Source organism: Sus scrofa, chromosome 13 (assembly GCF_000003025.6).
Source record: "Sus scrofa isolate TJ Tabasco breed Duroc chromosome 13, Sscrofa11.1, whole genome shotgun sequence".
NCBI classification, from domain to species: domain Eukaryota; kingdom Metazoa; phylum Chordata; class Mammalia; order Artiodactyla; family Suidae; genus Sus; species Sus scrofa.
This window is the reverse complement of record NC_010455.5, coordinates 75,163,433-75,190,577: the sequence shown is the minus strand read 5'-3', so window position 1 is coordinate 75,190,577 and position 27,145 is coordinate 75,163,433. Positions and strand designations below refer to the sequence as shown.

Here is a 27,145-nt window from a genome sequence, read left to right as displayed (position 1 = left end):
AACTTGGCTCAGGTCCAGAGAGTTCGAGCCCAGCCCGGGGTGGCCCCCACCTCTCCACCTTTGTTACCCGGCCCCTCTCCGGGCGCAAAGAGCAGTTTAAATATAAATCAGTCCTCGGCACAAACAGAGCCTCGGCGGCAAGTCTCAGAGCCATCACCGGAACCGAGAGCCCAGGTTTTCGGCGAGTGCAAACAAGCAGAGACCGGCTCCGTAAATCTTCCCGAGAGCGTCGGGAGGAGCGCAGAGGCTTCCCCTCCCTTCACAAACGCCGGCTCCTCTCCAGCACCCCCCCCCCAACGCCCCCGGCTCCCGTTGGCCCCTCCAGCGCCCATCGCTCCCCCTCCTGTCTCCTCCGGTCCCCGTAGCCCTGCAGATTCCTTCTCCCGTCCCTTCGAGCCTGCCAGCCAGCGGCACCCCGCCCCTCTGCGCCAGCGCTCGGGGCACCCACACGCTCTGCAGCCTCCCGCCCCCTCCTGCAGACCTCCCCTCCCCGGGCCCGCCACCCCCGCCCCCACCCACCCCCACCCTCCGGCGGGCGGGACCTTCTCCCGGGGCAGTCGAGCCTCGCGGGTCCCAGCCGGGTTGCAGGCACGGAGACAACCCCGGCCGGAACGAGGTCAAGCGCAGCCGGCCGCCGCGTCACACCTGTCTGAGGGGGTGGCGGCCGGGCGGGGGCTCACAGCGCCTTTGACACCGGAGGGAAGGAGGGAGGAGGGAGAGCGCATTTCATCATCGGCGGCGGCAGCAGCGGCCACTTATAAAACTTCTGGGCGCGCACCCTCGCACTCAGTCTTCGCGCTGCGTGCCTCCTCCGGCCACCAGCGCCGCGCCCGCCACCCTCTGGCCGCCCGCCCCGGCCCAGGAGCCCCAGCCCCGCTCGCCCGGCCTCTCATCCCGGGCCCGGCGCTGCCGCCACCATGGGGCTCCTGCCTGAGCCCAGCGCACGCCAGAGCAGCGGCGCCTCTGCGGGCCGAGCCAGCCGCTGTCCCCGCTCTATCTTCAGCAACATTAAGGTGAGTGGAGAACCCGGGCTGTCCCGGCCTGAACCGCGCGGGTGCACCCTCAGCGGGGTGCCGTGGGCGTCCGCGAGGTGCTGGGGGCGCGGGCTCCCTCCCGCGTCCCGCTCTGGGACCCATCCCCACGGGCCCCGCAGGGTGGGCAAAGGGGTGCCTGGACAGGCGAGCGCCTGCTTGGCGTATGTAATTGCGTGTGTGTGTGTGTGTGTGTGTGTGAGAGAGAGAGAGAGAGAGAGGAGAGAGAGAGAGAGAGCGCGAGAGCGCGTGTGTGTGCGCGCGCGCTCACACTCCCCTGTCAGGGTAGGAAACAGGGCAGTGCAAGTACCTACTTATTGGGCCAACTCTACTCAGATAGTCTTGGCACTCACTAGCCTAGGGAACTGTCCTGTTCTTTGATTGAAAAAGAACATCTCAGGGGTATCTTTTTGTCTCCTGTGTGTAGTTACTTCGTTAAGGGAATGGGCTTGGACGTGCCCTGGTCTGGCGCCTTGTAAGAGACAAGACTCGATCCTTCCGAAATGGGAATCAGAGCCCAGCTCATCCTGGATGGGTGACAGAAGAGCTGGTCTTCCCCAGGCTTTCGTCTTCCCCAGGGGCAGTAACACGTGGGCTCTGCTGCCTAGAGCAATGTTGAGAATTCCCCCTAGGCTGGCAACCAACGCTGCAGCTCTTGGACCAGCTTTTCCCAGTCCAGAACTGGCCCCAGGAAAGAAGCGGCTTTCAGAGTCTGTTCAGTAAAGTTGAGGCAGATGATCCTTGTCTGACAAATCATGGGTAACAGTGAAGAAAAGATAGGCGTAGGCAGTTGTGTGGTAAGGATGTTTTACTTCCCATGGGGTCAGGCGTGCTCTCTGCCCCCTCACAGGTCCAAGAGGAATGGTTGAATCCATGCTCAGGCTCTTTTGCCTCTTCTTGGGGGGCAGAAGCAACTGAGGAATGCAACTGTGGTGAGGATGTGGAAGGTTGCAGAGCCCATGAGGGCTCCTTGGTCTCTGGGTAGGTGTTATGGTGCAGGAGGTTGTTTCCAGCCGTATACAATCAGATGGGACTTCGTGAACACCTCCAGTGGTGCAATTGAGGGGAACCCAGATCATACAAAGGGAGGATGTCTCTGTGGGATGTTTAGATGTGTCCAAAAGAAATTGATCTGGAGGTCACAGTGGAGCCCATCTAAGGATTTGCGCATATTGTTAGCAGTGGAGCTGGGACCCCGACTCCTGCTTCTGCCCTTTCCCCACACTACACTAAATAAAGGCTTAATTGATTCCATGGTTAGGTATAAATAAGACACAGAAATTTTGAGATAGTTTAAAATAATTCTCAAATCTCTTCACTTTTGGCCAGACCATGATGAGAACATTCACTGTGTGTGTGGTTTTGGTCCCACTATTTAAAAGAATTTAAATAAGTCTGAGCAGAGAATTGTGGACCATTTGGTATTTATAAATTCGGAATTGGGAGGAAAGGGTAGGGGCAACAGTTGGGTGGTCTGAAAAGAAGGGGCCAGGAGGGAACCAGAGCAAGGGCAACTCCCTCTGTTTTCACTATTCTTGGAATTAGAGGAACAGCTGACAGTGAGGGTAGCCCCAAGTAAGACTGATCCATCCACCCTAAGTCCCTAAAATAAATGAGTTTAAGGCAGTACTTTCTTTGAAGATCTATCAGAATAAGATAATTTATCACATGTTGATGATTTAGCCACACCAGCCTGAGGCATCGGCCCCGGGCCAATCCATCTTCTGAAGGTTCATACCAGTTAAGAGTCTTTCTCAACTCTAAAAACCAGATTCTTTTCATCATTGCTTCCGTTGATCCATAGTGATTCTGAGACCATAGTTGGGAGTGACTGGCACTTGCCACTTATCAGCCTGAAACCAGGTAGGAGACTGGATATCTCAAGACAGATCTAGGGTCTGGAATTCCATCCTTCAAACTCCCTGAAGTCTTTTCTTCCAGGGGACAATGCTGGCTTCTGGGGGCCTTTCTGTTTGATGAGCAATTTCCTGCTCCCAATGACAGGTCCAGTGGCTGCCCTGCACCCTCCTGGTCGTGTATGGACTGCACATGTTTTGTGACAGGTGTGACGTGGAAGGGACAGGGCACACCCAACATGAAGACCCATCACTTTTCTAGGTTCCTCGTTGCTGGAACAGACTAACCAATCAGCTTTACGACATTCCTTCAGACCCCCACATACTATGTGGCTTAGAGAAAGTGGATGAAGTGTGGGGACTCAGAGCCAAGCCCCATGACATCCTCTTATTAACTAGGCAACACAGGGAGGAGTTCCTAATCCTCCTTGTGTGAAAAAGCCTGGTAACATGAACAATTCCCACCTCCCAGGGTCGGGGTAGGGAACCTCTGTAATGATTATATGGAGTGAGGTGTAGGAAAGGGCTTAGTAAACCATGCTGTGCTCCTTGGAATCAGCATCACTGTGGGGTCAGTTCTTGCCTCACCAAACAAGACTGCACATCAAACGTAACTTAGAATCAGTTATTCCACCAATTACACCTCATTTCATGAGGCACAGTTAATAGTTAGGAGGAACTGCAGTTGGAGTTCCCCTTGTGGTGCAGTGGTAAACGCATCCAAGTAGGAACCATGAGGTTGCGGGTTCGATCCCTGGCCTCGCTCAGTGGGTTAAGGATCCAGCGTTGCCGTGAGCTGTGGTGTAGGTTGAAGACGTGGCTCAGATCCCGAGTTGCTGTGACTGTGGTGTAGGCCAGCAGCTGTAGCTCTGATTGGACCCCTAGTGTGGGAACCTCCACATGCTGTGGGTGTGGCCCTAAAAAAAAAAAAAAAAAAAAGGAGGAACTACAGTTAATAATACTGTCCAAAAGTGGTAATAGTAGCTAACAGTAAGGGGTATGTCTGAATGTACTGGGAACTCTTGGAAATGTTTTACCCATATGTAGTTTTCATTACTTTATCAACTGCATGTCATTACTGTCCCTGTTAATAATGAGGAAAACAAGGCTTCCTGAGGCTGGTCCTTTGGTACAGAAAGGGTGGAGTGTAGAGGAACCAGGAAAGAGATCCTCCGGAGTCAGACCCCGGCCCTCTCCATCACACGGTGCTGGGAAGCTCTGGGTTTGCACATGGGGAGATGCCTCTTTGAGTGGTCAGGGCTTTCTCCAGGCCCTGGTGATACACAAATCTCAGCCGTGACCAGGGGCCGCTGCTGTGACTGCAGCGCAGATGCACCCAAACGCTTAGCAGGCTCAGACCTTTTCATTCTTCCTAATCTCATCTCAAGAGCTGGGTGTCTATCGTGCTCTGGGGTGAGTTTTTACAGGAGTAAATACAATCATATATCTTAGAAAACTATACATAGAACTACCATATGACCCAGCAACCCCACTCTTGGGCATATATCCGGACAAAACTCTACTTAAAAAAGACACATGCACCTGCATGTTCATTGCAGCTCTATTCACAATAGCTAAGACATGGAAACAACCCAAATGTCCATTGACAAATGATTGGATTAGGAAGATGTGGTATATATACACGATGGAATGCTACTCGACCATAAAAAAGAACAAAATAATGCCATTTGTAGCAACATGGATGGAACTAGAAGCTCTCATACTAAGTGAAGTCAGTCAGAAAGAGAAAGACAAATACCATATGATATCACTTATATCTGGAATTTAATATATGGCACAAAGGAACCTTTCCACAGAAAAGAAAATCATGGACTTGGAGAATAGACTTGTGGTTGCCGAGGGGGAAGGGGGGGGAGTGGGAGCAACTGGGAGCTTGGGGTAAATAGATGCAGAATGTTGCCTTTGGGATGGATCAGCAATGGGATCCTGCTATGTAGCACTGGGAACTCTGTCTAGTCAATTATGATGGAACACGTAATGTGAGAAAAAAGAATGTATACGTATACGTGTAACTGGGTCACCATGCTGTACAGTGGAAAAAAAATATATATATAAAGAAAATTTTAAAAAATCTTATTTAATCTAGAGACAGTCTTGCTTGCCTCTGGCTTCCAGGATTCCTGCGAAGTAGAGGACCTGCTCACCAGTCTTTGTCAGAGGGAGCATTTCAGCATCCAGAACTCCCAAACTCTAAATTAAAAACAGATTCATTCAGTGATGATGGGAGCAGGGGTGGGGGGAGGTAGGGAGAGCCGTTGTGGCTAACTTATCCTGGCAACCTCAGAGAGATCTGTTTCTTCTTAAAATGAATCTCTTGGGGCCAAACTGAGGTTATCTTATAGAAAGAGTGGTTGACTGGTAACTGCTGCCCAAATTTCAGAAACTCACACACCCAGGGCCCCAGGGTAGTGAAATAATGGATAGCCAGTCGGGGGGGGGGGGTGGAAAACTGGGGAGGAACAGTGGAAAGAAAGGATTAAGGACATCTGCCAACTTGGCCTGAATGGCCCTGGTGACCTCTGACCTGGGAGGGAGGCCCCTAACTAAGGGAGAGGTGCTTTGTCCATAGCTTCCTGAGGCCCCTGACTGCCAATCATGAGGCAGCATCTTGGGCTTAACGCCTTAATTTCCGGAGGAAAGTGCTGTATCTCATCGACCTGCCATCCATGCTTGGGGAGGCACTTTCAAGGGACTCCCCTGGGCCAAAAAATTCCTTCACCAACCCTGTGATTTAAGATACGCCCGCTCCTCCCCAGGGTGTTTCTCTGACACTGAGAACAGCATTTATTCTGTTCTCAGGGTTGTCTGTCCCTGAGAAGGCCCACCTTGCCCTGTTTGTGTGTGTTTGCGGGGATGGGGAAGAAGGGCAATGAGAATGGGTAGGGTGGGGTGGGGTGGGGGTTGAAGGCCACTCATCCTGTGACTGTGCTCAGAGCCCTTCCTGGCTTTCATTTTCGTCTCCTGGTGATGCGTTTGTAACCTGTGCTGCCACAGAACAGATGGAAGAGGGACTTATTTTGAAATAATCATAGATTCATAGGGAATATAGTGCTGAGAGATTCCGTGTACCCTTTGCCCAGTTCCTCCCACAGGTTTCTTCTTACAGAGCTACAGTGTAGTACCAAAAGCAGGACGCTGACTTGATGATGGTGTGTGAGTAGAGGTCCAGGCCATTGGATCATCCCACCACTTCAAGACAGAACTATCCCATGGCACAGAGATTTTGCTGCTCTCCCTAAGTCTTTCTTTAGTGCTGCAATTTTGTCATTTTGAGAACATTGTATGAATGGAGTCATGCAATATGTGACCTATTACGACTGACTTTTTCATTCAGCCTAATGTCCTTGAGATCTATCCAAGCTGTTCCATGAATCAATAGTTTGTTCCTGGAGTTCCCGTCGTGGCGCAGTGGTTAACGAATCCGACTAGGAACCATGAGGTTGCGGGTTCGGTCCCTGCCCTTGCTCAGTGGGTTAACGATCCAGCGTTGCCGTGAGCTGTGGTGTAGGTCGCAGACGCGGCTCGGATCCCGCGTTGCTGTGGCTCTGGCGTAGGCTGGCGGCTACAGCTCCGATTCGACCCCTAGCCTGGGAACCTCCATATGCCGTGGGAGCGGCCCAAGAAACGGCAAAAAAAGACCAAAAAAAAAAAAAAATAGTTTGTTCCTTTTTACTGCACAGCATGGATGTTTTGTGACTGTCTAGCCATTTACCCATTGAAGGATATTTGGATTGTTTCCAGTTTAGGGCTATTACAAATAAAGCTGCCACAAATGATCATGTACAGGTTTTTGCGTGGACATAAATTCTTATTTCTCTGGAGTTAATGCCAAGGAGTTCATTTGCTGGCTGGTATGGTAGTTGCATGTAGATTTTTTTTTAAAGAAACTGCCAAACTGTTGTCCACAGTGGCCATAACATTCTACCTTCACACCAGCCAAGTATGAGAGATTCAGTTTCTCTACATCTTTGCCAGCAGTTGGTGGTGTTACTGCTTTTTAGTTTAGCTCCTCTAATGGGTGTGTAGTGACCTTTCTTCATGGTTTTACTTTGCATTTCTCTAATAGCTGTGATATTGAGCATCTTTTTATGTGCTCATTTGCCAGGTGTATATCCTCTTCATTGAAATGTCGGTTCATATATTTTGTCCATTTTCTAACTAGATTTTTAAACTATTGTCTTGAGAGTTCTTTATATATATGAGATACAAGTCCTTTGCTGGGCATGTGGTTTGGAAATATTCTCTCCCAGTCTATAGCTTATCTTTCCAACTGTTTAATAGGACCTTTCACAGGGAAGAAAAAAAAAGTTTTGATTTTGATAAAGTTCAATTTATCAATTTTGAATTGTCTGTATCCTGCTTTTGGTGTCTTATCTAAAACCTCTTCACCAAATTTTAATTCCTAAAGGAGAAATCCTGTTTTATAGCTGTACATTTAAATCTGTGATCCATTCGGAGTTAATTTTTGTATGGGTGCGAGGTTTGGGTCAAGGTTCATTGTTTCTGCCTGTGATTATGCAGTTGTTCTAGTACCTGTGGTTGAAAAGACTGTCCTTTCTCTGTTGAACTGCCTTTGCACCTTTGTTGAAGATCTGTCAGCCATACTTGTGTGGGTCTTTTCTGGGTTTTCTGTCACGCTTCACTGATGTATGTGTATATATCATCTCCAATACTACAACATCTTGGTTACTATAGCTAAACAGCAAGTTTTAATATCAGGTAAAACTAGATTGTTATTCTGTAATGATATGGTTTCCAAATCTTATAACCCCTTCGGTTTCCCTTCCACTTTGCCCTTTTGGAAGATTTTATGAGAGATTCAAAGGTTGCTTTTAATAACTGGATGGGATCTTAGGTCTTTTTCCTTTTCTTTTGTCTTTTTTTAAGGACCGCACCCACAGCCTATGGAGGATCCCAGGCTAGAGGTCTAATCGGAGCTGTAGCCGCTCGCCTAAGCCACAGCCACAGCAACTTGGGATCCAAGCCTTGTCTGTGACCTACATCACAGCTCACAGCAACACCGGATCCTTAACCCACTGAACAAGGCCAGGGATCAAACCTGCGTCCTCATGGATGCTAGTCAGATTCATTTCTGCTGAGCCATGACGGGAGCTCCAGGATCTGGGGTCTTTTTTTGCTCTAGCTTTCCTTCTGGCCATAGCTGAATGGTTGTCTTTTCCCTTGAATTTGATTTTTCAGTCTCTGTTCCTAAGCTGTTTTCTGTTCTCAGTGACAGCCCTGCAAGAGAGGCATCAACATCTCCATTTCGTCCTTGAAATCGAGGCACATCCAAGACCATGTATCCAGTAAATCCCAAAGCAGAAATTCCCACCAGGGTCATCGCACTCCTAGCCCCTACTCACCCTAGCCACAGAATGCCTCTCAGTTATGGATTCTCCCATCTATGGACATTTGGGCCTGAGCTCAGTGATCTCTGAGGTCCTTTCAGTTTCTCAGATTCCTATCTCATGCTGTCAAGTTGTAGATTGACATGAGACCAGGAACAAGGCCAGTTGAGTCTGAGCTTTGCCTGGAGACCGGCCCTGAAACCTGGCGAGAGTAGAGGGGACGGGCCAGCCAGCTTGTCGTCAATCAATTCCAGCTCTCTTGGTTTAAAGGATCTTGATTCCCTGGAACAGAACAGATTAAATTTGATCAGGGTGGGAATGAAACCAAGGCTGGGAGTCTCAAGCCTCACTGTGGGGTGGGTGGGATGGCCCACTCCAGTGAGCAGCCTGCTTCCAGAGCCACCTTCCCAGCCTCGTCATGGCCTTGTTGGGTGGAGATGCTGTGGAGACGCTAGCTTGCGGGGGCGGGGGAGGCGCCAGCCCTGGGCAGTAACTTCAAGATTTGCAACCTTTGGGACACTCAGTCTGGTCAGTACTGGCACTGACCCCCTCAGGGTTGCCCCCTGCCTCTAGAAATGTGGGCAGACTCACTCTTTCTGTAAGTTCAGTGTACACCCAAATTCTAAAGGAACCTGGGCATTTCACCTTGTCCACCCAAACATCAGCCGTACCTATTTCTGTTCTGAAGGATGCTCTGTCCATCACCTCTGGGAGATGCTGGCCTGAAGAGACGGCTTCAGTTAGAATGCAGATGGTATCAGGGAGGGCTACCGTAAGCTGGTATTTGCCAATCCGCCCCACCAAGATGCCCTGGATTCTAGAAGCGGGTGATTGGGTCTCCACGTCGAGGCAGGACAAGGAAATGAAGGGAGGTGTCTCGAGATTTGGCTTGACTTCCCGTGAATGCTACAGTTCTGTGGCATTTTATGTTTACCCGAGAATCAGGCGAAGTTTCTATTTTCCTCAACAATAGATCTTTGTGTCTTCAAATCACAAAGTGTATGTTCCTCCAAATCTTGGAGGGACAGTGATGCTCCAGGAAGCTATGTTGTGTCTAGCCTCATCTCCCGGATGTGACTCCCAGGTGAAACTTAAGTGAGTTTAGAAAACGATGCAACTCACCTCAAGTCAGAACGCGTTCATCTGGTTAATTCACCCAGTCAGCTTGTTGGGCGTAGAGGGCATGGTACTGAGACAACCGAAGCGGAACAGGGGCAGGGTGTGGATGACAGACAATTCCTGGGCTGCACCTGGGGGCACCCCAGGAGAGAAGCTGGCTAGAGAAGGCGGTATGGCCCCTGTGAGTCCAGGGTAAGGGAGTAATGGGGGGAGGTTGGGGATGCAGGGCAGCAGGCTTCCAGAGTCACGCTGATCCTGCCCAACTGGCTGCCACAGATTGCAGGATGGGATTGAACGGACCACATTCCCAGTCTGTTTTACAAGTCATTCCTGCCTGTGCTTCAGGCCCTTTTGTAATTGTTTGGCTTGCCTTTGAGTCACGGTGCATTTGAGGGAAGTGGCAGGAGCAGAGTGCTGGCGCAGGAGCTGTTCCTCAGCCTTCGCTGCGTGTCTGTGTCTGCCGTGGGAGGCTCTTCCCCAGGCTTCACTGTGCACACTCGGCGCCCTAAGAGGAAATGACTCCTAAGAGTGGAATCATTCATGTTGATTCCAAGAAACAATGCACTGTAGGGCCCTGCTTCCCAGAGGGACCCCCTGCTTCCATTTGCCCAGGACGGAGATTGTCCTGGGACCGAGGACTTTCAGTTTTAAAACTGGAAGAGTTCTGGGTGGATTGGGATGGATTGGTCACCCTACTGCCTCCCTTGCTGTGACATTTACAAGAATGAACTGCCATCCATGGACTATGGAAGGTAAGGGATGGTGCCCAGGAGTGGAAATGAGCCCCAAGGACCCTTGATAAGAAGGAACAGGAAGCTTCAGGGAGAAACGAGTGACAGGGGCCATTTCTCCCTCTTGACCTCCTCCTGCCCAGACTGTCTTCATTGCCATCATGATCTGTGTGGTGTTTTTAACTCCTCATTGTGTATAATCCACACTAATAATGATAAAACTGAGCCATGGTGCCCCTGGCTTATAGAACTACTGAATTTCAGAAATGAGAGTGACGGGGAAGCTCATGTGCTCAAAGAGGCAGGAATCCTCTTGCCAATCTTGCATAGCCCCAGTGATGGGGAACTCACCACATCACAAGACAGGTTCAGCACCCTAGGCTTTTGACCGGTCTCCCCTGTGTTGAGCTGAGGCTGCCCCACCCTTCTGCGGACGGCCCCCAAAGGGAAGCTAGCAGACCCCCCTCTTCCTGGTTCCTCTCCTCACTCTTTCTGCTAGAAAGTGGTCTCCCCTCTCTCACTAGTCCCTCTGGCTGGGTTGAAACAGAAAGCCAGGCTACCTCCCTCTAAAAGCTGGGCTGGGATCTGAAGGCAGGCAGTGCTGAGGGCCAGGTGTGGCCCCTGACGCTTGTTGTCCCAGTTCACACGGGTTTCCTCATGGGTTCTGGTTGTCACTCATGAAGGGGAGGCTGGTGGGTTTCCTGGGACCAGAGGAGACCTTCCCTTGACAGAGCCCCCACCCCATCAGGCCCTGCAAGCTTCTTATGCCCTCAGGAGCTCCAGGCCTGCCCCCTCCCACCCCTACCCTCACAGTCTTCCTTCTCACCCCCATCCTGCTGTCTTCTCAACTCAACCCTCACTGCCCCCTGACTTCGGGAGCATCCATGGAGTGTCTGTGCCCAGCCTTGAAGAGCCCTGGACAGGTCGTTAGGTCCATCCTCCAGCCTCGCTGGACAACATCTCTCTGGAGCAAGTAGTCAAGGGGCTCACTGGGGACCAGTTCCCCGACTTTATCACCAGAGGGCCCAGCAGAGACCCTTACAGAGGGCTCCTGACCCCCTGTACCCCAGGCTGCACCCCCACATCCCACACACCCAGACTGGTGGAGCCAAATTAGTGGAGAGGGAGCCTTGTCTAGTGGGCCGTCTCTAGCCCTGGACCTTGTCACTGACTTGGATAGTGAACTTCAGGACTTTCTAGCTGCCACTTCATTTTCAACCGGCTCTTGCGGTCAGGAAGCTGCCCTCCAGGTTTCTCCTGCAGTGTCCCAGCAAGGCGCAGGCCCACTGGCTCAGCGGGTAAATGTTATACCTAAACATGTACGGTTAACAAGAAGTAGGGACAAGTGCTAATCAAGCCTGTTTTGGTTTATCTTAAAGTCACAAATATTTAGAGTTCCCACCCTCAGCACCAACACATTTTTTTTCTGTACTATCTTTACAAAGACGAATCTGTTTTATTAGGACACGTGTGTGGTAAAATATATGAAGCATGTGGGCATTTAATTGTGCATTGGGTTGTGGGAGGGACCCATATGTGCCAAATTTAGTGAAATAACAAGGTCAGGTGCTTTAGAAACTCTCTCTATGCTGCAGGGTGCCTGTTGTCTGTGTTGTGTAGGGGAGGAAACTGACAGGAAGATGGTGGGTATTGCCACATCAGGGAATGAAAGAGCTGGGATTCAGGGATGCTCTCATAAGACCCCATCCTCTGCGGCTGCTCCCCGGGTCCCACTGCACACCACAGCCAGCCAAACCCAGGGCTCTGCTACTTTGGATGCCATACCGACAGACAGCAGGGCTGCTTGTTTATATTGTTTTATTTCCCCAAGTTCAGTTTGACACTGGTGGCTTTGAAAGCCCTTCTAAGTTTTCCTCTCTTGCTGCACATTCATAAGGCATGACCCACGGTCATGAGGCAAAGCCGATGCTCCAGCTGGACAGTGCGCCGACGTTTGGACCAGGGACCCGGTGTGGAGTGGGTGCGGCCAACTAAATGGCTTAGAAACACTTCCTGAACAAGTAAATGAAAACCCAGTCTGCTGAGAAATGTTTTATCATGTAAGTCATCTGCTCAGAAACTTTTCATGAGGAAACAACTTGTATATCTAGCTACTGGAGAGGCAGTAAATAAATCATGGGACGTCCATCTATGAAATCTTTACAAGTCGTTTTTTAAAGTTTTATTGCAAATAGTTTCCACTCGGGGGGAGGGTTCGTTCTCCAGTGTAAAGCAGAGGTGGCAGGATGGGCAATCGGATGTGGAGATGATCCAGTTTTTACAAGTCACAAGTCTGGAAGAGGGTAGACCTAAAGAGGGGTCTCTATGGGCAGCCTATAACATGGTTTCGCTTTTCTTCTTTGTGACTCTCTGTATGTTTTCCATACTTCCCCAATAAGCATGTCCTGCATTTATAACTAGAAAAAAAAATATTGGTTAAACAGTGCTCAGGTCTGTGGTGACCCCTGCACCCACCTCGGCCGCAGGCGGCAAGATCCCTCACTGAGGGATATGAGATGAGGTGTGAGGTGGGAGGGGGCGTCTCCAGGTCCCTGAGGATGGACCAAGGATGCAGCCAGGAGACCAGCCAGGGGATGGAGCTTTAGGAAGGACTGTCCTGTGCCCATCACCGTTCCCACTGCATTTTTACATCTGTTATTTCATTTGAGTCTAATGGCTCCTCAGTGATGAGCTGAAGCCACATAACCATAACTCTTTAATTAAAGAGAAGCCAAACTATGGAATATTTTCTTTTCTCGGAAGATGGAGAGGTATTTCTGCCCAGGAAAGTCTCTCTGCTATTCTGGTGCCCATTCCCAAGGGCTGGCTCAGACCTTGGGAATCCAGCCCTGAGGGTTGGCCAAACATCTTAGGGAAGTGAGTGTACCTGATGGGCTTTGTGCCATATAGGAAGTGTGAGCCTGCGGGGGAGGCGATGAGGACGGAGGCTGGGACTGGGTCTGCTAAGGGCTGCCTGGAGTCTGGTCTGAGCCTGGAGTTTTACACCGGAGAAGATGTGGCGACATCCTCAGGTGGGCTTTCATGACGTCATTTTGGTGAACCTTGAGTCATTTGGTGACCCACTGTTTGCAAGGCAGCAGTTCTGCTAATGTCATAGACAGCAAGGGTTTCAGAACTTTGAGGTTGGGAATGGTGTCAGGGAGGCTGCCTGAGACGCACTTATTGATTTATTCATGCAACACGTAATTCTTGTCTACCTACCATCAAGCATTGGAGGTACAACGGTGGACAAAATGGAGAGGGCCAAGCCCTCGCGAGAGGCATAAACAGTGGGCAGATGCACAAACAAATGCAGAGTTAAAAGATGTATCAAATTACAGGGAAAAGAACTGGGTTTTGTGAGGAAAGAGGGCGTAGATCCAGAACTGAAGTCTGCTCAATGCATCTGGGGCCATGGACTCCGAACGCTAACAAGTCACCTTCCTGCTTCTGCTCTGTAATCTCTGCATGGGGAACACGACTGTGAATCCGACAGGGTTCTCATGTCCAAAGGCTCTGGTTAGTTGGGATAAGATGGATCATAAAGAACTATAGTGAGTTGTGGTTTTCATCAATATGACAAGTTTACATAACATGGAACCCTCCTACTACAAATACCGAGAGATGCTGCATAAAATAGAACACCACCAAATATTTCAATACAGAGCTGAGCTTGCAAGAAAGAAAGTGAAATCTTCAGGGGCAAGAGATGACACATGAGTTGGATACCCAAACAGTGACCGTACCAGCTGACCCTGCGGCAGGGGTTGGGGGAAAACTGTGTAAAGAAGCCCTTAAGAAACTCCTAATGGAAACTGGGTGTTAGCAGTCACACAGGCACCAAAGATGACTTGGGGAAGTGGCACAGAGACTCATGCATGAAGCTGGGCTCCTTGGTGTAAAGGGAAGCAGTAAAACTCTGGCCACCACTCCAGGAACAACAAAGAAGCTTGTCTCTAACAGAACCTCTGAGTGAGATGATTCCTGTGAGGAATCAGAATCCCAAGTCTCTGCCACATGGAATTGGACATAGAATGTTTACTATCCCTGTGGTATGGAAATTTCTAATAAATAAATTAGCATAAAATTTGGTTCTGGCCTGGTGATAACTCTTTGCCATGTGGTAAACACAAGAGTAACACCTCTCCGGAGGGATACTTCTACAATCCAGACCAACCGGAATCCCCAAGTGAAAACAATGCCCACGGAAGTGAGGCCTGCAATAAATAGTTACACAAGGAAATAACCCACTATAAGCAATAGATGTATCAATGAGGAAGATTTTGAGATTTAAAGACTTTGAGATAATGGGACTTTTTGAAAGAGACTACAAATGTCTATTAAAATGTTTAAGGAAGTGTAAGATGAAATACAGATGCCATGAAAAATGAGGCAGATTTGAGAAATACATAGGGATTCTAGAAATGAAAGACAGAAATTCAGTGAATGGTTAAATAGTGGAAATTCAGTGAAAGGTTAAATAGCAGATTAGATGCAATGAATGGTTACTTAACAGATAATCGCCAAGTTTGAAATCTGTGGCATCTGCACAGATGTGGAAGATGGGGTTGAAGAAGTCACCTGCATGCAGCACAGAGAAATAAAGAAGTGGAAACTATGAAAGGCAAGTTAAGAGACATGGAAACAATAAAAATAAAGTCCAATACAAGCCTGAAATGAGCACCAAGGAGAGAACAGGATGGATAGGTGATAGGTAATATGGAAAAAATGAAAGAGAATTTCCAGAATTAATAAGACATATGGAGGTGTTCCTGTTATGGCTCAGCCTTAATGAATCTGACTAGTATCCATGAGGATGCAGGTTCAATCCCTGGCCTCCATCAGTGGGTTAAGGATCCAGCATTGCCGTGACTGAGGTGTAGGTTGCAGACACAGCTCAGATCCTGCGTTGCTGTGGCTGTGGTGTAGGCCAGCAGCTGCAGCTCTGATTAGACCCCTAGCCTGGGAACTTCCATATGCCATGGGTATGACCCTAAAAAGACAAAAAAAAAAAAAAAAAAAAAAAAGTTACCTCAAAATAAGAAAGCACAATAAGTCTGACAGGAATTTATTTTTAAAACTACACCTATGCGTATCATACCAGAACTGCAGAACAGTAAAGACAGAAAAATTTTTAGAGCTACTAGAGCGAAATTACATATTACCTAAAAGAATTAGTAATTAACAAAAACAACAACAGACAAAAAGACAAAAGACCAAAAAAAAAAAAAAAAAAAAAAAAAAAAAAAGGAGTTCCCGTCGTGGCGCAGTGGTTAACGAATCCGACTAGGAACCATGAGGTTGCGGGTTCGGTCCCTGCCCTTGCTCAGTGGGTTAACGATCCGGCGTTGCCGTGAGCTGTGGTGTAGGTTGCAGACGCGGCTCGGATCCCGCGTTGCTGTGGCTCTGGCGTAGGCCAGTGGCTACAGCTCCGACTCAACCCCTAGCCTGGGAACCTCCATATGCCGCGGGAGCGGCCCAAGAAATAGCAACAACAACAACAACAGACAAAAAGACAAAAGACAAAAAAAAAAAAAAAAAAAAAGAATTAGTAATTAGACCAACAAGACTGTCAGTGGTTCAGCTGGGCCATGTGCCCTGGGGCAGGGCAGGGTCTCTGGGGGCTTCTTTCAGAACCATGTGGTTGAACAGGTACCCTTTTCTACAACAAGGTGGGGCACTGTTCTCAGGAGGGGGTGGCGAGCAGACAAGACCCCTGAGACTTCTGTGGAAAGGAGAACAGACCCCAGGAGACGTGGAAAAGGGGTGGGGGTGGTCCTGCTGAAGGAAAAGAAGCTGTGGAATGAGGGCGCTGATGCTGGGGAAGGAGGGGAGGGCCATAGGAACCAGAGTTTGTGTTCGTGTCCTACTGCTGCTGTAACAAATCACCGTAAACCTAGTGGCTTAGAACAACACAGGTTTACTGTCTTCCAGTTCTGGAGGACCTAAAATCGAGGTGTCAGTAGGGCTGTGCTCCTCCTGGAGGCTTTAGTGGAGAACCTGTTTCCTTGCCTTTCCTGGCTTCTCAAAGCCACTGACAGTCTGTGGCTTGTGGCCCCTTCCTCTGTCCTCAGGGTGAGCAGCTCAGCATCTTGAAATCTCTCTCCCTCTCACTTTTTTTTTTTTTTTCTGACTCTGACTCTCCTGTCTCCTTCTTATAATGATCCTTGTGATTACACTTAGCCCACTCATATGATCCGGGATAATCTCCTTATTCTAAGCATCTCAGTTCAGGCACACTTGTCAAGTTCCTTTGGCCAGGTCAGGCAATGTAGTCACGTGTTCTGAGCATTTAGGACACAGGCACTGGGGAGGCCATTATTCATCTATTTCAGGGTTTGATCAAACCAGGGCCAATAAAAGATACAAACACACACACATGTATGTGTATATGTATATGCACTAAGAGATTTATTTCAAGGAAGTGGTGTATATTATTTAGGGGCTGAATAAGCAAATCCAAAATTCACAGGGCAGGAAGTCAGGAAAGGATGATCATGGGCATTTGGTCAAACTCTTCAGGGGAATCTCTCTCTCCCTCCCTCGCCTGCCTTTAAGGCCTTCTTAATGAATTGAATCAGGCCCAGCCAGATTTTCTTGGATAATTTTCTTTAAAGTCAGCTCATTATGTATTTTAATTACAGTGGCAAACTTCTTTCACAGCCAACACCTAGATTGGTGTTTGATTGAATAACTGGGGGCTGTAGCCTAACCCAACTGACACATCAAAAACACTGTCACGACGAGTTCCCATTTTTTCTCAGCAGGTTAAGGATGAGGATGCGGGTTGGATCCCTGGCTCAGCAGGTTAAGGATCCGGTGTTACTGCAAGTTACAGCATAGGTCAAAGATGCGGCTCGGATCTGGCGTTGCTGTGGCTGCAGTGTATGCTGGCAGCTGCAGCTACCATTCCACCCCTAGCCCAGGAACTTCCATATGCCGCAAGTGTGGCCCTAAAAAAAGAAAAATGAACAAAAAAAACCACTGTCACTGGATCCTAGGGCAGTGGCATTCAGGACAAGTACAGGACAGAATGTGGCAGCAGCAGTAAGAGAGGGCTCCTGGAGCAGTGAGCACACCTGCACAATAGGCCTCCAAAAAGAGGGGTGCAGGGGCCGGAGACCCTTTGCTGAAGTCACTGAGGGGAGGAAGGTGTACTTAGGGGCCAGCTTCTGCAAGGAGGCCTGAAATGGGGCATCCACCCTCTTCTTCCCAGTTTGAAAATCCTTTGTTCCGGGATGCTTCTCTCCCTACACAGAGCAGATGCCCAGCATATCGCCAGCCTCTGGCTGCCACTTCCTATGCTGCCCACAAGTATCTGTTCTGTGCCCTGCAGCTACGGTTACAGCCCCCCGGGCTGCAGACATGAATGGGCAGTGGCATTGGATAGGTGGGTGAGCTCACGTCTGCTGCTCCTAGGGCTGTGGCTGGTAGGCATCAAGTATTTGCTTAGCTCATCTTTCCCCATGGAAAGCTGCTTATTGAGGATTTCGTGCAGGAATCTTGAAACCTCCAGGTAAAGGGGCCAGCCAGACAGGCCGGGTGTGGATGATGAAACCACATTCTCTTGCACTTGCCTTCCAGAGCTCCAGGGGAGACAGCGGGGATGTTCAAAGGAGTTGAAAGGTGGACGGAAATGCACTGTCAGAGCTGGCTGTGGGGCGCTCCCTGCCCACCTGACAGCGTGGATGGACCCCCCCACTGTGTGAGCAGACCCCATACCCAGATGGGCAGATGGCTAAGGGGAGTCAGAGAAGTCAAGGGTGTGTCTCAGTTGTACCCCCATCCCTTTGTAATGGGTTTGCAGAGGTTGGGCCTTGTGTCCAGGAAAGAGGTGCCTGGAAGAAAGGAATTGGGTTAGCGTTTAGGGGGAGCTCCTTAAGTCTGAGCCCTGCAGTTCCCAAAGTGTGGTCCCTGTACCAGCAGCGTCAGTATCACATGGGAGCTTGTCAAAAATGCAAATTCTGGGAGTTCCCTTGTGGCTCAGAGGTCACGAAGCTGACTGGTATCCATGAGGACACGGGTTTGATCCATGGCCTCGAAAAGGATCCGGCGTTGCCGTGAGCTGTGGTATAGGTCACAGACATGGCTCAGATCTGGCATTGCTGTGGCTGTGGCATAGGCCAGTGGGTACAGCTTCGATTTGGCCCCTAGCCTGGGAATCTCCATATGCTGTGGGTGCAGCCCTAAAAAAAGGAAAGGAAAAAAAAAGAAAGGCAAATTTTTATGCCCAGTCTCAGATCCACTGGATCCAGAGGCAGGGCCTGGTATGCTGTTTCAGCAAACTTTCCAGGCCATCCTGATGCACTGTGGAGTTGGAGAACCTCTGCTCTGAGGCCAGTCACGTATCAGAGCACCGATTCACAAGCAGAGGTCACTGCGGTGGCTGGGACATTCTTGTCCCCAGGGTATTCATTAAAGTGACTGACAGGAAGTAATCACATGAAACTGAAATGGTTGTCGGGGAACATGAGTCTCTATCGTGGAGCTGTAATTGATGGAACTTTGGGGAGCATCCTCGACTGGACTCCCAGAGCTCCTGGGGGAGAAAGGAGGGCGGATAGAGCCTTCTTGGCCTTGAAAAGCATGGAGGACACGGGTCGGAATTCAGAGAACCTCCAGGGGAGCTCTGGGCACCGAGGCTTGCTGTGCTAGGCTGAGTTCCCTTTCCATCTCTTTCGTCCCACAGGTAATTTGGAAATGGCCAGTGTTTTCAGAGGCCGAGGTCAGGGGTGATCTAACTAATGATATTTATAGCTGAAAGTTAAATACTGTAGGTAAACAGGGAATTTGAGAAATTGGCTTGCTTTCCCCCTTGCTCCCTCTCCTGCCCTCATTTCCTGTGTTTAGATTGGACATTTCATGGCACAGAGAAGACCTTGACGTCCTGAATGACCCCTCCTGGCAACCGTGGAGATCACTGTGGTCCACTCCCCTGGTCAATCCCTGGGGTCCCGCAGAGCGGAGGTGGGAGGGCGCAGAGGGAAGGATGTTCTGGTGGCTTGTATCTAAATGTGGCTTTCTGATGGGAAGGAGGCTAGCATGCCTTGCTCGTCCTCTTGCCTTGACCTCTCCTGTAACAGTTTCCTTTCCTCTCTTACACCAACACTGGGACCTGGGGAAACTTTTTCCAAGAAAGGCTTTGGGCATTTTCAGGGCTGACTGGAACTTTTCTTTTCTGGATCCCACCCAGTTTCTTCTACCTTTCCCTCTCCAGGCCTGTCAAATGCTTCTCCCTCCTCCCCATCCTTGCTGATCAGAGGAGTGGAGGAGGAGGAAGGCACACAGAGCGGAGGACAGGGGAACATCTTGGGAGGCAGGTAGGAAAATCCATGAGGTGGGACGATGGAAGGAACAGCCTTCAGTTCAGAAAAGTCCAGAAATAAGTTGACATGATGGAGAGAGTAGGGCTGGAATAGAGGCTACTTGGGACAAAGATGCTGCAGGCCACTGTGCACAGAAGACCAAGAAGATGACCTGGCCACTTGCATCCTGATGCAGCCTTCAGTGACAAAGCTGCCCACTCCCAGAGAAGGGGGCCTGATGGGCAGGCTCCTACTCATTTAAAGACTAGACAAAAGACTGGACGTGGAGTTCCAGTCGTGGCTCAGGGATAATGAACCCTATCAGTATGCATGAGGATGAGGCTTCAATCCCTGACCTCAATCAGTGGGTTAAGGATCTGACATTGTCATGAGCTGTGGTGTAGATCACAGATGTGGCCCAGATCCTGTGTTGCTGTGGCTGTGCTATAGGCTGGCTTCCGATTGGACCCCTAGCCTGGGAACTTCCATATGCTGCTGGTACAACCCTAAAAGAAGACAAAAAAAAAAAAAAAAAAAAAAAAAAAAAAAAAAAGACTGGACATGGATCATATGTGTTATTAGAAATCAAATAGCCTATGTCAGCCTCCAGATTCTTTATCTTTCAAGTCAGAAGTCACATGTCTCAGGGAGCCTCATCAAAGGTCCACTGGTCCTCCTTGAAGTTCTGTTAGGCAATATCCCTGGGGCTCTGTTGCAGGCAAACCCTCTATCTTACAGCTGGTGACTTGAAGCTCTGTGGAGTCTAACAAGGTTTGAGGCTCTGGCCTCAGGGAGAAGGAGCAAAAGGTAACAAGATGATGGCACAATATGTCTTCCCACAGCTGTGGTCTTGCTCAAAAGAGTGCTGACATAAACCCTAGAGGGATTTATTTTAAGAGTCACCATTTAATTTGGTGATTGGTCTTTGCATTCCAGATGGCCCATAAGGGATCTTCTCCTTCCTTCTTGGGTATGGGATTCAACAGCTGTCAGAAGCAAGGATCTCTTTCCCTAAAGGCACTTGCTGGCTAGCCTGAAACCAGGCGTGGCTCCCCAGATGTCCAGTTGGGTCTGTCCCAGCCCCACAGCCGTCCTCTGCCTCCTACCACCCACCCTGGTCCCCCTCGTGTTTTGAACTCCTTGTTTCTCTTTCCTTTTCCTGAGCATCTTTAAGATGCTCACTTGGCATCCCCACCTCTCCTTCATCATCAGGTCATGACCTTCTCTCCTGCTGATGTCCCCTGGTGCATGCCACCCCTGACAAGAGGCCTCTTTGACTTTGTCCCAAGACCTTTCATTGGCCTCCCTGCCTCCAGTCTGTCTTCATTCTCCTCTGTTACAGGTTAACCTTTCTAAAAATGTTTGACATGCATTATCCCTGCTCAGAAGTCGTCGGTGATGGCCAGAGAGAGATAAAATTCTATGGCTCCTTTCAGACACTGATCCTCTGGCTTGTCTTGGTTTTGCTCCTCTCACTTAGCCAGCACTTTCTCAGATGAACCAGATCGTTTCCTGACCCGTAATCACACTTGTGTTTTTCCACTCCTTGTCTTGCTCCTGGGCCTGAGATGGCCCCTTTTTTTCCTCTCCATTTCGGACCTTCTCTTCATCCTCAAAGACCTAGGTCCAACCCCACTTTTTCCAGAGGCCTCGCCCTGCCCCTCTTTTTTCTGAGTGCCTCTGGAACCCTTTCTTGTATTGTGCCTCCAGCATGTGCCGTGTGGCCTTGAGAGTAGCTGCTAGTACTGTGTCTCCATAATTTATCTTATTAACAAACGGCTCCTGGGGGTCTAGCCCCACTTGGCCCTTGGTCTCCCCTGGAATAGGCTTGGCCCATAATGATATTCAATAAATATTTGCTTATTGCATTACTTTAGATGTTCTTTCTGGGAAAAATTAGCAATAATGTGCCCCCTGCACCACACACACACACACACACACACACACACCCCGCAATTACACCTGTCAGAGCTAACAGGCCAAGAGAATTGGAATCTGTGTCTGCACCTTTGCCAGAGGGAGACACAGCATTCAATGAAGGGGAAGTCTTGACTGGTGTGTATTTTGAACTAAGGTCTTTGGAAGCAGATCCCTATATAACCATGACTGCCCTGCAATCACAAGTGTGATGGTGTCGCAGAGAGAGGGGGCTGCAGGCTCCTGTGGGAATATGTGTCAGCAAGGGAGTAGCCTAAATAAGATACCAGGAAGACTTCCTGGAGAAGTGATGTTTAAACAGAGCTTGACAGGGGAGTCAGGCTAGCAGGAGGGAAGGAGGGGGAAGGAGAGTGTTCTAGGCATAGGGCAGCAGGCACAAGGAGCTGGGACCCCACATTCAAGGACCCAGGTTCAGTGTGACAGGGTCTGCTGCCTCCCTGAGCCAGCTGAGCAAAGGGAGGAGGCCTCTAGCAGGTATGCATGCTGCAGACTCAGGTTTAGAGCAAGTATGGAAAAGCCAATCCCATCTGGAGCTCTGTCTTACATAAGGTCCAGAAAAACAGGTGAATCGATGTTCTCAGGCTGGTGGAGAGATGCTACAGACCCACTCTCTGCTACTGGTGAGAATCTGTACAGTAGAAGATTGACAGAACACTGTAAACCAGCCTTAATGGAAAAAAAAAATCATTAAAATTAAAAAAAAAAAAAAGGATTTGCCAGCAGCCGACAGCTTCCAGAGGAAGGAGGGAAAACAGTTTCAGCCTGTGGAGAGAAGAAGGTAGGCCTCCTCCACTGCACACAGGTTTCCAGTAATTATTTGTTCACACGGCGGGGAAGTCCGTGCATTTGGGGAACACTCTCCTGGGCCATGAGCAGTCAGGACCCTCCAGGTTCTGGATGGATATCCTCCAGGAGTAGCTAGAAGGCAGAAGAAGGGGGCACCCAGGGTAGGGGAGTGGGGCCTAGAGGCAATCAAATCCAGGATGACGGGGGAGGGGGTCGAGGCAGGAAATGGGTGGCCAGCGCAGGTGGCCTCGGTGGTTGGCTGTCCAAGTGTTTGTCCACAGAGGACAGTAGTGAGGAATAGAGGATTTAAGAACATAGCTGGGTGAATTCTGAGGGACTTGAACAATTACAAAATAAAGCAACCTGCTTCCTCACTCACCTGCAGAGCAGGTAAGCTTAGACTTTCCCTGAAGGTGGAGGAGGGAAGGCGGTGGGCCCAGGAGAGGTGAACCAGGTTTCTGGTAGGGTCTGCTGAGGACATCTGGGCCAGAGGGACAAGATTCTGTCACTGAACTGAGGGGAAGAGGACCAAGGGAGTTGCAGGTGTGCTACTAGTGACTGCCAGAAATCTCTGGGTCCTTGGCTTGTGGCCACATCACTCCCTTCTCTGCCTCCAGGGTCCTGTGTCTCTTCTCTAGGGTCCAGATTTGCTCTTCTCCCAAAGACCTCGGATTAAGGCCTGCCCTATGCCAGCACGACCCCACCATAACTTGATTATATCTGCAGAGACCCTCTTTCCAAATAATGTCGCATTCACAGGTCCCAGGGGTTAGGTCTTTGACATATCTTTTTAAAGACACAGTTCAGCCCGTGATACCCAGCAAAGAGGCTGAGGCAGCATGGGTGATAGAGACTGTCCTTGGCAGAGGCAGAGGGAGCAGGGTGGAGAGAAAGAGAGGTGAGATCATAACAAAGATTCTGGGGGACCACCTGAGGGGCTGAGGGAGGAGGGGAGGCTTGTGGGGAGATGAAGTGAGGGCTCATGGGACATGGCGGCCACAGATATCCCGGCTTCCCTGCCTGTCACCTGCAGGTGGTGTAGTCCTTGGTCTTTTGACTGTCATCGGTCTGTGGGGACCTGAGACCACCAGGGTCCACGCCCCTCCAGGGGGCATCTCCAGGAGGTCAAGGGCTGGGATCTGGGTTTGCACTCATAACTCAGCATTTAGGAAGGACATTTTGTCCTCTTGAGGCATCTGACAGGATGGAGAGGTTTGAATGTTGGGCAAAGCCCTTTCCTCCTGCTGTCCTCCTTGCTGCCAGAAAAGTGGAGGAAGGACATGCCCGCGAAGTGTGGCAATCGTCCTGTGTAGGGCGATCTACTCCCAACAGCTTATCCCACCTGCCGAGGGCCCGCCCTACTTGGGACAGTTTTTAGGGAGCCACCATCACTTTTGGAATTATGGGGTCTCGGAAAGAAAAGAGCACCTGTGAAAACAGCCGTGGTGGTGAATGTTGGGCACCTGGCAGGTGGGGGAAGCCAGGGCGAACAGGATGGAAAGAGCCTCCTGCCAGTGACAGGCCTGTTGAGGGGAGTCCTTGCCTCTGTGAGTACACACAGTGGGGTGGCGGCAAGCATGCCTCTCTGCTGCGTGTGTGCCACTCAGGGACAGTATAGCCTCAGGGGGGACTCTGACATCAGAACAGCGAGAGGGGCCAGCCTGATGACAAGCAGACGCACGCAGCATTGTGATGTCTCTGCACACACGCCCTCGTCTCAGGCGTCTGCTGTCCTTGACTCTGTTATGGTTTCTTAAAGCTTGGTTCTCAGACTTCTGCAGTGGCTTTGATCAGGCCGGGTGTGCTGTGGTTTATCAGGAATGCAGCAGCAGCCTCTGAAGGGGTGGGCGCAGGTGCCAGGCAGGCTTCCCTGGGCAAGGACCCCTTCCTTGTCCCATCAGGGCACCCACTGTTCCCCAATGGAACCTTGGATCCCTCACCAGGCTGCCCCCTCAGGACAGTGAGGGGGATACCCAGGAACCCAGCCCTGTCGCTGCTCAGCGTGAGTCTCTAGTCTCTTGTCTGCTAGAAAACCTGGCAGGGCCAAGAGGTGAAGAGGGCCAAGAGGAGTCCAGGGTTTTGTTCCTCCAATTGCAGGCATTTGGGAGCTCTGTTGCATAGCTGTCCTGGGTACCATTCCTGAAAGAATCTACAAGGGTTCGCTAAGGAACTGATTTATTTCCTTGGAGGAGAAATGGGTACAACAGAAGGAAAAAAAGAAAACCCTGTTGCTTCAAAGAATTCACGGTGTACTTTGATAATTTTATGTCCTCTTACTCATGGCTTCTGGGTTGCTACGTAGCCGGGATGTCATTTGCTGAAATTCCGTCTTTCCCACTGATTTTTCATCATCAGGTATTTGCTTAGAGGACTGCAGCAGTGCTTCCAGGTCATTTCCCTCCTCTACCCCGCTGGCTGATGACAGCTGGGTGCTGGGTGCCAGGACTGCCACAGGGCCCCAAACACTCAAGGTGGTTGTAAATTGCAGTCTGGGCTCAGTGCCATGAAGGAACAATGGAGGAGGCATAACACGAGGGACATTCTTTGTCACCGTATCATAGGTGGATAGAAGCTAACCAAGGGAGAGGGTGGGAATGAAGATGCCTCCCAACCCCTACAGAGAGAACGGCCCCCACTCCCAAAGGCTCTGAGGCAACACATCATCCCACATGGGCCGTGTGTTTTCCATCCAGCTACACATTTTAACTACTTACTACACCAGACGGAGTGTAGGTAGCCTAGCACCTGAGGAGGAGCCATTGTGGCAGGAAGCTCGGCGAGACCAGAGGTGGATGGCAGCTGGAGCTGGAAGGGCCCTATAGGCTGGGGTGATTGGCCTAATTTTGGTTTGAGGTGGGGGAAATCCACAGGAGGATTTTCTCACAGGGTCATGACAGGCTCTGGTCTCCATTTTCAGATGATCACATTGACACACGCTGTGGTCATGTTTGTATAAACTACAAACCAGACAAACTAACCTATGCTGCTAGGGGCCGGGAGGAGGTAGTGACCGAGGGGACACCGGAGCTCTTCTAGGAAGCTGACAAAGTTCTCTTTCTCAGTCTGGTCCCTCATGTGTTTTCGGTGTGTGATGCTTTATCAAGATGTACCCTTATTAGTCGTGCCATTTTTGGTGAACGTCATACTTCCATAAAGTTTCCTAAACGATCATCTGGCTGCTGGTTAAAGAATGGATCAGAAGCAAGAAGGCGTGGGCTTGTGCAAAGGGTAGGAAATTGTGTTAGTGACCAGGTGGGACCCGACAGTGCCTGGATGAAGGACAGTAGTGGAAGTGGAGACAAGGTGTGGATTCGAGCCTTGGTTTGGAGGTTGAAGCATCGGGGTGGAGGTTGGGGGAGAGACCTGGAATTGGTTTGGGCTTAAATTTCAGATATTGATCATTGGGAGTCAAAGTTGAAATGTGTGGAAAGCAGGGCGGTGAAGAGGGAGGTCTCCACCCTAGTTAGGGACTGGAGGCTCTGGCCAAGAATGACCTTTTGGGTAGATGGGTAGGATGCCCAGGGCAAGTGTGTGGAGAGAGACGGGCAAAAGGGCCGAGGAGAGAATCCAGACATTACCCACACCGGTTGGAGAGGCAGAAAAGGGCTCCCACAAGGATGAACTCTTAGAGAAACTGTGAGAGCTTAGGGACGGCAGTGACATCACAGGTGGTGAACGGAAACAGTGTCAGATGCATCATGACTTAGGTAAAGCCGTTGTTGGAGAGTCTGCTGGCTTTGGCACTTAGCTACCTGGCAGTCTTGGTGAAAACATTTTAAGTGATGTCTTATTTGCCCAACCTCAGAAAATTGGGCAGCAGGGTGGAGCAGAATGATGGCGTGACTCGGTCCGTCAGTTGCTACCAACTATGTGATCTGAGACAATTTTGTAAGCGTCCCTGAACCTCGGTTTCCTCAGGCATAAACCGGAGGAATCATTCTTGCCTCTCAGAGGATTCACTTTATGCAGCAAATTTTTTCGTGTGTGTGCTCTTAATACTTAATTTTTTTAAAAAAAAGATTGAAGTATAGTTGATTTACAAGGTGTTAATGTCTGCTGTATAACAAAATGATTCAGTTATGCATAACTATACATCCTTTTTCATATTCTTTGCCCTTATGATTTATTTCAGGATATTGACTATAGTTCCATGTGCTATATAGTAGGACCTTGCTGTTTATCCCTTCCATGTACAATATAACATATAACGCAAACATCTGCTAACCCCAAACTCCCAGTCCATCCCTCCCCCTTCTGCACTAGCCATCACAAGTCTAATCTCTGTGTTTGTGAGTCTGTTTCTATGGGGTTTTTGTTTGTTTTTACTTTTTAGGGCCAGACCTGAGGCATATGGAAGTTCCCAGGCTGGGGGTCTAATTGGAGCTACACCACAGCCACAGCAACTGGGGATCCGAGCCGTGCCTTCGACCTACACCAACAGCTCATGGCAATGCGAGATTCTTAACCCAGCGAGGGAGGCCAGGGATTGAACCCACTTTCTCATGGATCCTAGTCGTGTTCATTACCGCTGAGCCACGATGGGAACTCCTGTTTCTATTTTGTAGATAGGTTCATTTGTGTTGTATTTTAGATTCCACCTATAAGTGATATCATATGACATTATATGCAGCACATATTTATTGACCATTCATTATGTGCCAGGTAGTCAGCTGGATGCAGAAGATACAAGGGACCGCAAAGGAGAAGACAGAAATTAATCAGTAAACAATCAAGATGATGTGAGGAAAATAGCCCCGTGGTTCTTCCCTGTGGCCACAAGGCAGCCTTCCTGGGCAACAGGGTCCCTCCTTCCTCATGAGCTTCCAGGGTCCTGGGCTCTTCTGACACCACGTCCCCACACCCTACTCTCTCTCACTTTGAAACTTCCCCTCCCTTGAGGACAGGAAGGGAAGGGCTTAATGGGCAAAGCCTTCAGGGAGGTGAGGGAAAATACTAACATCTCATCCTGTTGCACAAAGAATAGGAAGAATATGAAGTAGGTGACATTTC

At 49.7% G+C, this 27,145-nt stretch overlaps 1 protein-coding gene across 1 annotated transcript in view; it reads left to right on the top strand.

The window, feature by feature from the left end:
• Nucleotides 918-27,145, top strand: part of SLCO2A1 (solute carrier organic anion transporter family, member 2A1) — an 81,121-nt gene continuing 54,893 nt past the window's right edge. Inside the window, exon 1 of the mRNA NM_001123195.2 lies at nt 918-1,013. Coding sequence (NP_001116667.2) covers nt 918-1,013 — 96 coding nt within the window. The remainder of the gene's footprint in view (nt 1,014-27,145) is intronic.